The following is a 16,736-nucleotide window of genomic DNA, read 5'->3' as shown; positions in this document are numbered from 1 at the left end:
AAGTGGGATTCCCTATTAACAGTGTTAGCACAACCCAAATAGCAAAGAACTACTTTTTCTATATTGGTTTGGATGAATTGATTAGTTATTCCAAAGCATGACATACCTCCCAACATTTTGAGATCATAATGAGGGCTTTTAAAATTTACAAATGCAGCAATTTAGAATTTGGATGAAAGGTATAGCACAGGGAAACACTTTTTGAAAGATAAAAAAATTCATTTTTTTATACAACTATATAAATCAGACCAAAATGAGGGATAAATGAAGAGGAATGAGGGACAGAGGGACATTGCTCCAAATTAGGGACAGTCCCTCGAAATCAGGGACAGTTGGGAGTTATGGCATCAGCATATAACATCTAAACAGGACAGACGGAGGAGAGGAAAGGTGAACATTTTAATCAAAATCTATAATATGTGATGATCTCTCACGCTATTGTGAGTAAATAGTGAATAATCAAGATAAGTGTAGGTATCTCAGCAGCGATATCTGAATAGTGTTCACTGTACACCAATAACAAAATACCGCGCTCAAGCAAAAATACATCCAAAATATAACCAAAATGACTTGCAGTGTCAAATGTGAATAAACCATAGGAAGAAGAAAGTATAAATAGAAACAATCCCTAAAAGTGAAAAGTGCCTGAATCCAGTGGCACAGCAAAAAAATATTAATACATTAAACAAATGTGAATTTGGGAAGTCTGCTAGAGTGAAAACATATATTAAAATATATATATAAAAAATATAGACAAATTTAGAGATGTCTATCTTCAAGCGGCCAGTATTCCAATGATGTTATTCTCAGGAATAGTCCATAAAGGGTGATGTAGAATTGTATAGATACTCTGAATAGACATGGGGTCCTCCCACCAGTCTCCCAGAACTCTCACCTTAATAAGATGACAATAGGCATATACGGATCTCTAGTAGGTCAACCTCGAACTTTCTTGGCTTCCATTCCTTCCTCCTCTTTTTCCAACTCTGTGTGCCGTTAGTACTCCAGCTGTTGTAACTCCCCTATCTTGGAGTGGTTACTACCTCTCCGTAACTGGTATGTAAACCTCAAAATGAGCCACAATAGTGGAGGGAAGAGAAGAAGAAAAGAGGCCTCCAATAGTACAATACCGTTAAAATAGTATAGATTTAATGAGCTAAAATGATGGACTCTTACATGAAAGTAAATAAAAGTAAGCAAAACATTGAAAAACGGCGTTCTGGACGCCTTCTCAAATCAACTCCGGTTACTTCCGGTGTGCGTTAGGTTCCCCTGATGAAGTCACGAGGTGCGTGACGTAACGACGTAGGGCACGCGAGGCTGACGCACCCTGGAAGTGACCGGAGTTGATGTAAGAAGGTGTCCAGAACGCAGTTTTTCAATGTTTTGCTTACTTTTATTTAGTGATTTTTGGTTGCTCTGTTTTTCATAATCTCTCTGTTGTAAACTACAGAGGAGGAAACCGTGACCAATCCTAAGTGGTCAGAGGGACAAACCATGATTTCTATGTTTATTTACCAACTTTGTGTTCACTTTACATTATCTACTGAAAAACGTAACACTTATCTTTCCTACAGTCTGGATTTATCTTCAGAATACTTGGATGCCCACCCAACCTAGACGCTCTCTTTTGTAAATATCGCCCAAACATTCATGGTTGGTCAGATAACATGGCCCATATCCACCTATTGGCCAGTAAATATAATGTGCCTCTTCAGCCAATAAGAAGTTACAGAGGAGGAAGAAGGCAAGCCATATATCGATCACAGAAGGTACGGTTGATTTTTGCATGGAGTGACGATGTTTTGAGAATATTCAGCTGATATAGAGTATAAGTTGGCATGCATGGCCACTTGGTTTACTTTATATTTTGCCCCATGCCCTGTGACTTTTAGTTTGGTGATTTTTGGTTAACACTGCAAATGAGTCTGTAGGGTTGATCATACAGTTGGATGTGTCTAATCTCAGCTGCTGGAACTTTAGTAGGATAAAACCTCTGGAATCTTTGTTCCTCCATATTTTGTTTGATCCAGGAAACTGGAATGTCGCCTAAGTAAACTAACCCTGGTAAAAACCCAGAAGACAACATGACATGAGATTCTTTCTTTGTTTCCCGTGTATTTTCTGGATGGATGCCAACCCCATTATTTATGTTCATTATGTTACCGATACTGTATAAGATGAGGAAGTAATGGTGGTAATAATTATGTCAGCATTAATATAATCCAATACAAACCTTTGGATGAACTCAACTAGGTCACCTATGGGTAATGTGCAGCTCCTCAGGTGACAAGAGAGTAAACGTCTCATTAGGTTGAGACTTTAAGTTTCTCAGCAACTGAAAGGAGCCTGCACCACAAGTAAAGCATATAAGCTAAACAAATGACATTGTTAGGAAATCTAAAGCCAACCCCAGAAAAATTTAAAATATTGGGCCAGATTCAGAAACGATGTACGCCGGCGTATCTCCAGATACGCCGCCGTAATTTCAAATGTGCGCCGTCGCATCTTTACGCCGATTCACAAAGCGAGATACGTCCAAAAACATGGCTTCAGCCGTCCGACGTAACTTGCCTACGCCGGCGTATCGTGGGCGCATAGTTACGCTGGACGCATTAGACGTCCAGGTCTGCTTTGCTGTTAAACCTTGTTAGCTTAAAGGGGTTGTAAAGGTTTTTTTTTTTTTTTCTAAATGGGTTACTTTAAGCTAGTGCATTGTTGGTTCACTTACCTTTTCCTTCCATTTCCCTTCGAAATGTTTTTTTTCTTTGTCTGAATTTCTCACTTCCTGTTCCTCCTCAGTAAGCTGTTCTAAATGACTTTCCACCGCTCTGATGATGGTGGAAAGCTTACTGAGGAGAAACAGGAAGTGAGAAATTCAAACAAAGAAAAAAAACATTTAGTAGGGAAATCGAAGGAAAAGGTAAGTGAGCTAACAATGCACTGGCTTAAAGGAAGCAATTTAGAAAATAAAAGACGAACCTTTACAACCCCTTTAAGTTCCTGTCTGCAGTGTGCTACGTTTACCTTCCTGTGTACCGTTTTTGGCTCGTCCCTGACTTCTCCTGTTTGCCTATGACCCTGACCTTTTGCCTGTCCCTCGGTTACCCTTGTCTGCCTGTTGCCCTGACCTCGGCTTACCCATCACTATCGCTTGTCCTGGTTGCTGCTTCCCCTCTCTCCCTGCGGAGCATTACCTAGGGGATCCCAGGGGTCGCGACCTGGATCCAGCTGCAGCGAAGGCCATCCTCACCACTAGAGGCTCTGGTGAACACAAAGCTGGGTCTTAGACTCCGCGCCCTGGGGAATCTTGGGCTCACGCTTCCTCTCTGATTGCAGCAGTCGGCTATAGGGTTCACTACCCTGTGGTGCATCCCTGACCCCAACGAGGTGCACTTGTCCCCTGGTCACAGGTGACCTGACAGCCTCTTCCCGACAACCCTGGGCTGTAGTTATTGGGGTTTTCGGGGGGGGGCTTATTGGAATCTGAAAGCCCTCTTTTACAAGGGGGCCCCCAGATCCCGGCCCAATGTATGTGAATGGGAATTTGGTACATCGTACCCCTACCCATTCACCAAAAAAGTGTCAAAAAGTAATAACCACAAGAAACAGTTTTTGACAAGTCCTTTATTTTAAAAAAAAAGTGTCCCTCGATGTAAATCCATCGTCGATCACGATGCCTGCCGGACCCGAAAAATAGAAAATAATTAAAACGCTCTCACCTCCTAGGAGGCCTCCCGCCGACTGCCCGCTCTGCTCTTTGACAGTTCTTCTATAGGCAAGGGGTGGGGCCACCTGGCTACGTCACCCGGTGGAAACGCCCCCTACTGACATCATGTGAGTGTATAATCCCAAGGAGAAGAAAGTCCCACGGGCAGTGATGAAAAGATAGGAAGGACTTCTCAAGCCATTTCAACAGCGCACTGTTTTTTTTTTTTTTTTTTTTTTTTTTTTACTTTATTGAAACGTCAAAAGTGACATTTCATTAAGTTCTACTCACACAGCGGTGTTGGGATACGGTGGCTTCTGCCTCCGCTGCTCTGGAAAAGTACTGCATGTAGTCATTTTTATAGTGCACACCACCGCAACTCAGTGGTGTGACCTGACACCATAGGAAAGAAGGAAAATCGCCTTGTCTATGCATCAGTAGCTGGATTCAGGTAGGGCGTCCTAACTTTGCGGCGGCGTAGCGTATGGCATTTACACTACGCCGCCGTAAGTTAGCGAGGTAAGTACCTGATTCACGAAGTACTTGCCTGCTAAGTTACGGCGGCGTAGCGTAAATGCGGCGGGCGCAAGCGCGCCTAATTCAAAATAGGCTGAGGGGGCGTGTTTTATGTTAATTATGTTTGACCTGATTGACGTTTTTTTGGAACGGCGAATGCGCCGTCCGCCTACATATCCCAGTGTGCATTGCGGCAACGTACGCCGCACAGTCCTATTGATTTCGACGTGGACGTAAATGACGTAAATCCCTATTCACGGATGACTTACGCAAACAACGTAAAATGTTCGAATTTCGAAGCGGGAACGGAGGCCATACTTTAACATTACTATTCCAACTATTTGATGGAATATCTTTAGGCCTGATAATGCGTTACGTCAACGGCGTATCTGTACTGCGGCGGCCGGGCGTACGTTCGTGAATAGGCGTATCTAGTGATTTATATATTCTACGCCGACCGCAATGGAAGCGCCACCTAGCGGCCAGCCTAAATATTGCACCCTAAGATAGGACGGCGCAAGCCATCGTATCTTACATAGGTTTAAGTGTATCTCTGTTTGAGAATACACTTAAACTTAGGTCGGCGCAGATTCCGAGTTAGGTCGGCGTATCTAACTCTTACTGAATCTAGCTACAGAACTGCAATGGGCAACGTTGCCCAATGCAAATGGTATGAATGGGCCCTTAATGCTGGATCACTAGTCATGTAATCTCAGGATTAGGGATCTTTCATTCAGTCAGACCTAGCTTTGCCTAAACACCGAGCAGCTGAGATAACATAACCAATGCTCTGGCATGTAGTCATGTGAGCAGCACCGAAGGGAGCCGTGCTTCATCCAAGAAAGGTTATCTTCTTATTATTTCCAGTTTGGATGGGGCAGCACAGTACCTAACAAAGTTTACGGTTCATGTAGGACTGTTTAGTCCACTTTAAATCTAACAAACCGACCAAAGAGATACAACATCTGGTATCAATCGTCATGCGTAATCACTTGATAATGGTTAATTACAAACAGATCTGTTCCTGCCCTACATTGAATCATTTAGCAAACTTCTCTGTTATTTTTTTTTATATTTACATCTCCATTAATTACAATTATATACAATTCCTTTATGTCTAATATCATCAACTGTTAATAATTGATTAACTTCACGGTATACTGAACAGACAGTAGGCATATAAAATATAAAGAGAGAAAAGCACATTCTCTTTCCTGTCCCAAGCACTAGAGCAGGGGTCTCAGACTGGTGGCCCTCCAGCTGTTGCGAAACTACAAGTCCCATGAGGCATTGCAAGGCTGACAGTTACAAGCATGACTCCCACAGGCAGAGGCATGATGGGACTTGTAGTTTTGCAACAGCTGGATGGCCGCCAGTTTGAGACCCCTACACTAGAGGCTTCTTGCAGCGTTCGCATTTACATCCTCCATGAGCTTCTCTGCACCCCCTCCATCTTCTCCTACGCAGAAGCACATCCCCTGTTTCCTGCCAGCAGTCCTAAAGAGTTCTGATAGATATTTAGCTTCACACCCAATAAGGGCCCATGAACCACCTACCTCTCTCTGCTCTACTCTGTGTACACCACCTACCTCTCTCTGCTCTACTCTGTGTGCACCACCTACCACTCTCTGCTCAACTCTGTGTGCACCACCTACCTCTCTCTGCTCTACTCTGTGTGCACCACCTACCTTTCTCTTCTCAACTCTGTGTGCACCACCCACCTCTCTCTGCTCTACTCTGTGTGCACCACCTACCTCTCTCTGCTCTACTCTGTATGCACCACCTACCTCTCTCTGCTCTACTCTGTGTGCACCACCTACCTTTCTCTTCTCAACTCTGTGTGCACCACCCACCTCTCTCTGCTCAACTCTGTGTGCACCACCTACCTCTCTCTGCTCTACTCTGTGTGCACCACCTACCTCTGTGTGCACCACCTACCTCTCTCTGCTCTACTCTGCACCACCTACCTCTCTCTGCTCAACTCTGTGCACCCCCTACCTCTCTTTTGGCTCAACTCTGTGTGCACCACCTACCTCTCTTGGCTCAACTCTGTGTGCAACACCTACCTCTCTCTACTCAACTCTGTGTGCACCACCTACCTCTCTCTGCTCAACTCTGTGTGCACCACCTACCTCTCTTGGCTCAACTCTGTGTGCAACACCTACCTCTCTCTACTCAACTCTGTGTGCACCACCTACCTCTCTCTGCTCAACGCTGTGTGCACCACCTACCTCTCTCTGCTCTACTGTGTGCATCACCTACCTCTCTCTAATCTGTGTGCACCACCTACCTCTCTCTGCTCTAGACTATGTTCACCACCTACCTCTCTCTGCTCTACTATGAGTGCACCACCTACCTCTCTCTGCTCTACCCTGTGTGCACCCCTTCTACTGTGCAATATGACATTCACATATATGGCTGCTTCTTTCCCTCTTCATTGAAATGCTCCGTTTTAATTAGGTGTCGGGCCCCTTGAGGCCTAATGGTGACCTCCAGAGTTAGGGACAGCCGACATCCTTCTGTGTAGAGTGGGCTACAAGGCATGGTGGGTGTAATGCAAGATGAACAGGTGGGCGCCAGACACTTTTTGAATGCAAAGAGATGTATTGTCTCTTAAACAGAACTGTGGGAGAGAGGGTTAGGGCCAGGACACCCTTAGTTAGATGCAAAGATAATTGTCAGACTCTAAATCTTCTATAGGCAGACAGCTATACAGATGAAGGCCTCCAGCTGGACACCACTTCTGCATAGGTAGGGCCGCTGTCTCCTATGGCAACAAACTTGTAGCAGTTACTAACGGTAATTGAATGAAACTATTTGCAACAGGAACAGTTCTTAGTTTACCTCACCATCACTCACTGTGGGTCTTCACTCAACGAGCTCCCAGTCTCTCTCACTAGACTTCAGATCCAACCGGAGGGACCGTTACTTCTGGTTGGACTACAAGCCCACAGTCCCAACCCTACGCTTCTTTCCTGCTTCTGGATAGGCCCTCAGACAGCCTAGCAGCCTGATGTCCCTGGGATAGGCCTCAGACTCTGGCCTAGCAGCCCGGGCAGTACAACACACGTCCACCCAGACAGCCATCCAGGTGGCACAGAACCCCGATCAGCTGACACCCAAATAAATAGGCTCTCCCAGCAAGGGACCCAGGAAGATCCCTGCCCATTGGCTGAGACACCCCATTCATTTCTAATCTGTCCTTGCTATGCCCGTATCTTATCTAATGTCACCAGCTACGATACCACCTAGTGACAGAAGAGAAAAGTGCAACAATTCCAGAATTAGAGGTAAATCAATGGTTTCTCCTAACAATTGGCCAAGGCAACTATCACCTGGCAACTAAATTTGATAGCAACCCTGCCTAAACATCAGGGTGCTACATAAAGCATAGGAAACATAATTTACTATGTATCAGTTAACAGCTTGCCGACCAGCCGCCGTCGTTTTACGGCAGCAGGTCGGCTCCCCTGCACGAGAGCACGTAGCTAAACGTCGGCTCTCGCGCAGGCCACCAAAATAAAGCTCTATTCGTGGGGAAAAAAGGATGCCAATCTTGTTTGGGAGCCACGTTGTACGACCGCGCAATTGTCAGTTAAAGCGACGCAGTGCCGAATCGCAAAAAGTGCTCTGGTCTTTGACCAGCAATATGGTCCGGGGGTTAAGTGGTTAAGAATGAACACAGGCTTGAGCGGTACAGATCATTCACTGTGTTCATTCAGAAAAGGAAGGGGTGGGTAAATAAATTATTTACCCACCCCTTCCCTTGCTCTCCATCCTGAAACATCCCCCGCAGGAGTCAGCAGCAGAGGAGGGAAGCTGGCAGCACTGCAGGAGGGAGGCAGGGGGCGCCTGGAAGCAGGGGAAATCAACACTGCACACAGGGCCGGATTTTCTCTCCCTGCCCCCCCAAGGCCAGGTTCCACAATGCACCCCCTCCCCACCAACCGAACCCCCCCCCCCACCCAAATCAACGGAGAATTTGCGGCACGGTTAGATCAAATATGTTTTGTTTGTTTTTTACTTTTTTATCACTTTTTTTTTTTTTTTTTTTTGTAGCTTGTCACTTACTTTCTTAAATTTTTGTATTATTTTCTTATTATTTTTCTTATTATTTTTCTTATTCTTTACTTTTTTTTTTATTAATTTAATTATTATTTCTTATTATTAATTTATTTTGTATCAATTTTTTTTCACTTAACTTTTTTGCTATCACACAGGAGAAAACAATTTCCTGTGTGATAGCAATTGGAGGTGACATGTTCTCTTTATTGACCCTGTCACCTCCAAAACAGGAGTCCTAGCACTGTGCTAGAACTCCTGTCACAGCTGAGATGGGAAGAGCACAGCTCTCCCCTCTCACTGTGTACATCGGCGGCAGGGACAGGAGACAGACTCGGTGGCCGGGGGGGAGGACGGAGTCCTGAAGACAGAGCCAGCAGAGAGAGGTATGTGGGGTGGGGGGGAGAGGGGAGGACGGACGGGAGCACATATTTTACAAGTGATTTTGGCGACATCGCCGCAATCACTTGTTAACGAGCGAGTGGATTCCCCCATAACTTACCGCCCTTAACTGTATCTTCCGGGCGTCGGGGGACTCCATGCCACTGCCGCCCCTTGGAGCCCTGCCGCCCCAAAGCCTGGCCTCAGTGGCCTTGTGGGAAATCCGGGCCTGACTGCACAGGGTGATTAGGGTGTACTCAGGCACACCCAGCGCACCCTGGGGCAGATTCACATAGAATCCGCGGCGGCGTAGTGTAAGCTATTTACACTACGCCGCCACAACTTACTGGAGCAAGTGCTGTATTCTCCAAGCACTTGCTCCGTAATTTGCGGCGGCGTAGTGTAAATGGCCCGGCGTATGGCCGCGTAATTCAAAGGGGGCGGCTTGTATTTAAATTAAGCGCGCCCCCGCACCGATCGAACTGCGCATGCGCCGGCCGTAAAAATAGTCCAATGCGCATGCTCCAGCTCACGACGGAAAACGTCAATGAAGCCGACGTGACCGTCATTGACGTAAAGTTCTATTCGCGAACGACTTAGTAAAACGACGTAAACGACTGAAAAAGACGACGCTGACCCGACGCCATACTTAACATGGCATACGGGGGACTGACGTAAGGTTACCCCTCATATAGTAGGGGTAACCTTACGCTTACGGAAACGACGACGAGGCGGCGCAAAATCGTTCGGGAATCGGCGTATCAGGCTCATTTGCATAGTCAAATGAGAAATCACCGTAAACGCCACCTAGCGGCCAGCGTAGAATTACATCTAAGATCCGACGGTTTAAGTGACTTACACCTGTCGGATCTACGCCGTATCTATGCGTAAATGATTCTCGGAATCATACGCATAGATACCCGGGGCCAAAAACAGAGATACGACGGTGTATCTTGAGATACACCGTCGGATCTCTTTTGAGAATCTGGCCCCCTATGTGTACGCCTATGAAGAAACTTTGGCTTCCTGTAATAAAGACCAGCCACTTCTGCTCTTTCTCCTTGTTCAGGGTTACTGGTCTTGCCCCCCATCCCCCTTAGCTTTCTGGATAAGGCCTGTAGTGGGTGGAGCTGCTTGGCCCCTCCTACAGCTCTTCTCCCTGCACAGGCTATGTACAGGAGAGTGATGATGTCACGGCTACTTTTACAAGGTAATATCTGGGGGCATCTTGTGCACACAGTGGGCAAAGTAGGTTTTTATCCTCAGTGACTAATGAGGAATATAATACAATTTTGTCCGCAGCTCTGCTTCAATACTATAGATGTGGCCTTCAGGGCAAAACAGTTCATTTTGAATAAGCGCCACTAATGTTAATGTATTTTTGATTATAACCCCGGGGATGCAGGAACACACAGATGCCAAAATCATCATCCAATCTGCATTACCGTCCAATAATATGCACACGTGCCAAGCTAAATCCCAGTATGATACAGACCACGAGAATTATTGGAGCTCAACTTTACAATCATGTGACCCGTAGAGCTCTCAGCACCTGGGTGTCCGATGCCTTCAAGTGGATTTCTACATTTTGGGCAAAAAAAAAAAAAAAAAGAATGTGCAGAATTACAGTTGGAATACATGTAAAATGGGGGGAACTAATGCGCAAATCTACCTAACCACGGGCAACTAGGCTAAATAATAATACTTAAAATTACACGAATAGGCAGCAGCCACGACTAATAGTGCTCACGCACCAACAATATATGAAACAAGGGTGGATGTAATGGCGCTTACCAACACAATTTATAAAAATATATGTGCTAAAAAATATATATCCACACAGCAAATGAAAAAAATCCAGGAGGAGCTCTCAGCACCTGGGTGTCCGATGCCTTCAAGTGGATTTCTACATTTTGGGCAAAAAAAAAAAAAAAAAGAATGTGCAGAATTACAGTTGGAATACATAAATCCCGAAAACCTGCAAGAAACCGCAATGATGTCACTGCTTTTTTTTCTCAGCTACTTTGCCAAATTACTGACAAAAGTGTGAAGGATGAGAGCGCCAGAAGTCTATAAAGGGGCCAGTAAAAATGTATTCATCTTGAGTAAAAAAAAAGTCAGTAAGTATAACCAGCGCGTTTTGAGGCTCACAGATCCCTAAAATGCATGAGCCCCCAAAACCCTGCGGAGGCACCTACTGACTGTTTATCAATATTAACCACTTTACAACCGCCCTATTGTAGCTTAACCACTTAAGACCCGGACCATTTTCTGCGATACGGCACTGCGTCGCTTTAACTGACAATTGCGCGGTCGTGCGACGTGGCTCCCAAACAAAATTGGCGTCCTTTTTTTCCTACAAATAGAGCTTTCTTTTGGTGGTATTTGATCACCTCTGCAGTTTTTATTTTTTACGCTATAAACAAAAATAGAGCGACAATTTTGAAAAAAATTCAATATTTTTTACTTTTTGCTATAATAAATATCCCCAAAAAATATATAAAAAAAACATTATTCTTGAAATGTTTAAAAAAAACAAACACATTATTTTTCCTCAGTTTAGGCCTATACGTATTCTTCTACTTATTTTTGGTAAAAAGAAAAATCGCAATAAGCTTTTATCGATTGATTTGCACAAAATTTATAGCGTTTACAAAATAGGGGATAGTTTTACTGACGAAAGTGTGAGGCCCCGTACACACGACCAGTTTCCTCGGCAGAATTCAGCTTCCGACCGAGTTTCTGGCTGAATTCTGCCGAGGAAACTGGTCGTGTGTACACTTTCGGCCGAGGAAGCCGACGAGGAGCTCGGCGAGGAAATAGAGAACATGTTCTCTATTTCCTCGTTGTTCTATGGGAGAACTCGGCCCGCCGAGGTCCTCGGCGGCTTCAGGGCTGAACTGGCCGAGGAACTCGATGTGTTTGGCACGTCGAGTTCCTCGGCCGTGTGTACGAGGCCTCAAGGATGAGAGCGCCAGAAGTCTATAAAGGGGCCAGTAAAAATGAGTCCTCCCCGCAATTACTCACCACAGTCATGCGAGAGCTCGCATGGTGGTCAGTAATTGCGGGCGCGCTCCCGTGATACAGCGAGCGGCCATAGCCGCTCACTGTATCACTCGGCCCCGCCCCTCGGCGCGCCGCATCACTGGATGTGATTGACAGCAGCGCCAGCCAATGGCTGCGCTGCTCTCAATCCATCCGCTCTAGCCAATCAGCGGCCAGGCTGAGCGGCGAAGAGGATCTCAGGACCGAGTGCGGGACTTTCGATGGGTCAGATAAGTAAAACGGGGGCTCGGGGTCAACACCAGATGTTTTTTTACCTTAATGCATAGATTGCATTAACCAATTCCCGACCTCCTCATGTACATTTACGTCGGCAGAATGGCACGGACAGGCACATCAACGTACCTGTACGTGCCTGCCTAGACGTGGGTGGGGGGTCCGATCGGGACCCCCCCCGGTACATGCGGAGGTCGGGTCCGCTCGGGGAGCGATCCGGGATGACGGCGCGGCTATTTGTTTATAGCCGCTCCGTCGCGATCGCTCCCCGGAGCTGAAGAACAGGGAGAGCCGTGTGTAAACACGGCTTCCCCGTGCTTCACTGTGGCGGCCCATCGATCAAGTGATCCCTTTTATTAGGGAGACTCGATCGATGATGTCAGTCCTACAGCCACACCCCCCCTACAGTAGTAAACACATACACAGTGATCCCTAAATGTTACAGCGCCCCCTGTGTTTAACTCCCAAACTGCAACTGTCATTTTCACAATAAACAATGCAATTTAAATGCATTTTTTGCTGTGAAAATGACAATGGTCCCAAAAATGTGTCAAAATTGTCCGAAGTGTCCGCCATAATGTCGCAGTCACGAAAAAAATCGCTGATCGCCGCCATTACTAGTAAAAAAAATAAAAAAAATAAGAATGCAAAAAAACTATCCCCTATTTTGTAAACGCTATAAATTTTGCGCAAACCAACCGATAAACGATTATTGCGATTTTTTTTACCAAAAATAGGTAGAAGAATACATATCGGCCTAAACTGAGGAAAAAAATTTTTTTATATGTTTTTGGGGGATATTTATTACAGCAAAAAGTAAAAAATATTGATTTTTTTTCAAAATTGTCGCTCTATTTTTGTTTATAGAGCAAAAAATAAAAACCGCAGAGGTGATCAAATACCACCAAAAGAAAGCTCTATTTGTGAGGAAAAAAGGACGCCAATTTTGTTTGGGAGCCACGTCGCACGACCGCGCAATTGTCTGTTAAAGCGACGCAGTCCCGAACTGTAAAAACCCCTTGGGTCTTTAGCCAGCATATTGGTCCGGGGCTTAAGTGGTTAAGGTGAAAAATGTTTTTCATTTACAACCCCTTTAAGTCTTACCTGCTTGTGTTTGGTGTTGGCGGTTCCCATGTAGGTTATAGGCTCATTCAGAAAGCGGACATTGTCTTGGATGAACTTGGCGTAGTATGGGTGGGGCATGTTGTTGCGGTTTGGAGATCTCGGATGCGGCGTGGGATTATTCGACATCTGAAATAAAGGTGGATTCCTCATCCTATTTTCATCCAAGCTGACATCAAAAAGATTTTCATCTAATATCCTGCATGTGTTTGGCCTGGTCACAAAAAGAACATATCAGACATGAGTGACAGAGGTCAGAGTTCAGCATGTCGGTGCGTAACAGAGCAAGATAAGTAAATATGTAATACATGTATGCAGATCAAGGACTAATAGAGCTCAGCTATGGCAAACCACCAGATCTTGCAAAATGAGGTTACGTTCCACCACGTTTTACCATTGAAGCTTGCTTCATAAGTAGCTTCTGGGCATGCGTGGATGAAAAAACGTCTTAGAAAACAACGTTTTTTGCTACACACGGTCAATTTCTGTGAAGTAAAAAGTGCACTTTTGAAAAACGACACATAAAATTGAAGCATGCTTCAATTTTTTTTGGTCGTTTTTTAGAAGACATAAAACAACGTTTTCCCCCACACACGGTCAATTAAAGTGACGTTTTTAAAAACGTCATTTTTTTTCATCACATAAAGTGATGGTGTGTACGGGGCATAAGACCCCTTTCACACTATAGGCAGTTTTCAGTCGTTTTAGCGATAGAAATAGCGCCTGTAAAGCCCCTAAAAACCGCCTGCCGTGCCTCCCCAGTGTGAAAGCCAGAGTGCTTGCGGGACGGGAAAAAAAGTAATGCAAGCAGCATTTTTGGGTTGATTTCTAAACCGCCCCGCCCATTGGAATGCATGGGCAGCGCTTCGGAAACACCTGAAAAGCGCTTTGTAAGCGTCACAACACGGGCGCTTCTAAGCCTTTCTTCGACTTCTAAGGGGGTGTTAAAAATGCCCCGCTATCGGCCAAAAAGCGCCGCTAAAACAACGGTAAAGTGGCGCAGCCCCAGTGTGAAAAAGCCCTTAAGAAGTTTAAAGCATCGCCTATGGATACTAAAATTTACGTCGGTTGACCTCGTTGTGCGGGCATGCGCAATTTTAAAGCGTGATATGTTTGGCATCTATTTACTCGGCGTGACATCATCTTTTATATTTTACAAATAAATTGGGTTATGTATTGTGTTTTTTTGCATATTTTTTTTTTTAAAAGTGTATTAAAAAAAAACAAAAAAAACGAAAACTGCATTTGAAAAACTGCTGCGCAAATACCGTGTCACATAAAAAATTGCAAAACCCACCAATTTTCTATGGCATCTGCTTTTAAAAAAAATATATATAATGTTTTGGGGTTCTAACTAATTTTCTATAAAAAAAAAAAAAAAAAAAAAAGATTTTCACGTGCCAGAAAATGGCAGGGCCCGGATTCTCGTACGAGTTACGCCGGCGTATCTCCAGATACGTCGTCGTAACTCTGAGTCCGAGCCGTCGTATCTATGCGCCTGATTCTTATAATCAGTTACGCATAGATTTGTATTAGATCCGACCGGCGTAAGTCTCTTACGCCGTCGTATCTTAACAGCATATTTACGCTGGCCGCTAGGGGCGTGTACGCTGATTTACGCCTAGAAATATGTTAATCAGCTAGATACGCCAATTCATGAACCTACGCCCGGCCGACGCAGTACAGATACACCGTTTACATTAGGCTTTTCCCGGCGTAAAGTTACCCCTGCTATATGAGGCGTACCAATGTTAAAGCGGAGGTTCACCCGTACAATATACTTTTTCCCCTTAGATGGATGCTCGTTTTGTCTAGGGGAATCGGCTAGTTGTTTTAAAATATGAGCTGTACTTACGGTTTACGAGATGCATCTTCTCCGCCGCTTCCGGGTATGGGCTGCGGGACTGGGCGTTCCTATTTTGATTGACAGTCTTCCGAGAGGCTTCCGATGGTCGCATCCATCGCGTCACGATCTTCCGAAAGAAGCCGAACGTCGGTGCGCAGGCGCAGTATAGAGCCGCCGTTCGGCTTCTTTCGGCTACTAGTGACGCGATGGATGCGACCGTCGGAAGCCTCTCGGAAGACTGTCAATCAAGAAGGAACGCCCGCTCCCGAAGACCCATACCCGGAAGCGACGGAGAAGATGCATCTCGAAAACGGTAAGTACGGATCATATTTTAAAACAACTAGCCGATTCCCCTAGACAAAACGAGCATCCATCTAAGGGGATTGTTTGAAAAAAAAGTTTAATGGGTGAACTCCCGCTTTAAGTATGGACGTCGTTCCCGCGTCGAATTTAGAAAATTTTACGTCGTTTGCGTAAGTCGTTTCGCGAATAGGGCTGGGCGTCATTTACGTTCAGCATTGGCTTCTTGCGGGTTCATTTGGAGCATGCGCACTGGGATACTTTCACGGACGGCGCATGCGCCGTTCGTAAAAAGCGTAATTTACGTGGGGTCACATAAAATTTACATAACACACGCCCACATCTACCACATTTGAATTAGGCGGGCTTACGCCGGTCTATTTACGCTACGCCGCCGCAACTTTGGTTTGAGAATACGGCACTTGCCTGTCAAAGTTGCGGAGGCGTAACGTAAATAGGATACGTTACGCCCGCACGAAGATATACGCGATTCTACGTGAATCCGGGCCCTGGTCTTCAAGCGCACAAAACGCACGTTAACGCATATTCATCAACCCCCTGCACATATATAAATAAGCCCTAACAGTTGTAATGTATTGGCCAGGCTTAGGCCTTCTTTTTTCAATGTAGCCCTTCATTAATTATTGAAAAGCCCCCACCCAGAAATAAAATCAATAGATCAATGTAAGGGGAAGCGCGGAGCACTCATGTCTGTAGCAGCACTTACAAGAAGCGATCTGGCACTTTCTTCTTCCTGGCCATATAGATCTCCATGGTTTGGTACATGGTGCTGCACTCCCGGGAAATCACAGCAAAACAGATCCCTGGAGCTACACAGACACCATGATACACAGCTGTTGCCCGGCAACCATTGTCTGCACATGCGCACAGCCCTTCCCTGTGACTCTGGAGAACTTGCTCTGGGACTGTCATTAGAAAGCCCAGCAGAGATCTACAAATCCCAGCAGAATAAGAAATTAATATTCTATAGAATGAATGTTTGTGTATTTTCTACTATTTGTTAGTTATTCATAGCTGACCGGTTTACTGAAAGAATTTTAGCTTTGCACACAGCATAACTATGAAGGCTAGACACCTTGGCCCGGATTCTCAAAGGAGATATAACGGCGTATCTCCAGATACGCCGTCGTATCTATGCGCCTGATTCTTAGAATCAGTTACGCATAGATTTGTATTAGATCCGACCGGCGTAAGTCTCTTACGCCGTCGGATCTTAACTGCATATTTACGCTGGCCGCTAGGGGCGTGCACGCTGATTTACGCCTAGAAATATGTAAATCAGCTAGATACGCGAATTCACGTTTACGTTAGGCTTTTCCCGACGTAAATTACCCTTTTTACGAACGGCGCATGCGCCGTCCGTGGACATATCCCAGTGCGCATTGCTCAAAAGTACGCCGCAAGGACATATTGGTTTTGACGTGAGCGTAAATGACGTCCAGCCCCATTCAAGGACGACTTACGCAAACGACGTAAAATTTTCAAAATCGACGCGGGAAC

The 16,736-nt window shown here is 45.3% G+C and overlaps 1 protein-coding gene across 2 annotated transcripts in view; it reads right to left on the bottom strand.

Annotated features, from left to right (window-relative positions):
* C4H2orf73 (chromosome 4 C2orf73 homolog) overlaps window positions 1-16,736 on the bottom strand; it is a 44,816-nt gene that overhangs the window by 26,534 nt on the left and 1,546 nt on the right. The window contains exons 1-2 of one of the 2 annotated variants that reach the window (XM_040351644.1): window positions 15,943-16,086; window positions 13,052-13,283 (exon numbers count right to left, since the gene is read on the bottom strand). In XM_040351644.1, coding sequence (XP_040207578.1) covers window positions 13,052-13,283; window positions 15,943-16,001 — 291 coding nt within the window. In that variant the 5' untranslated portion in view covers window positions 16,002-16,086. Of the gene's footprint in view, window positions 1-13,051; window positions 13,284-15,942; window positions 16,087-16,736 lie in introns of those variants that run through there. The other variant, XM_040351643.1, reaches the window with a different exon arrangement.

The sequence above is a fragment of the Rana temporaria genome, chromosome 4 (assembly GCF_905171775.1).
Source record: "Rana temporaria chromosome 4, aRanTem1.1, whole genome shotgun sequence".
Lineage (NCBI taxonomy): Eukaryota > Metazoa > Chordata > Amphibia > Anura > Ranidae > Rana > Rana temporaria.
The sequence above is the reverse complement of the archived record's forward strand: the minus strand, read 5'-3'. Positions and strand labels throughout refer to the sequence as shown.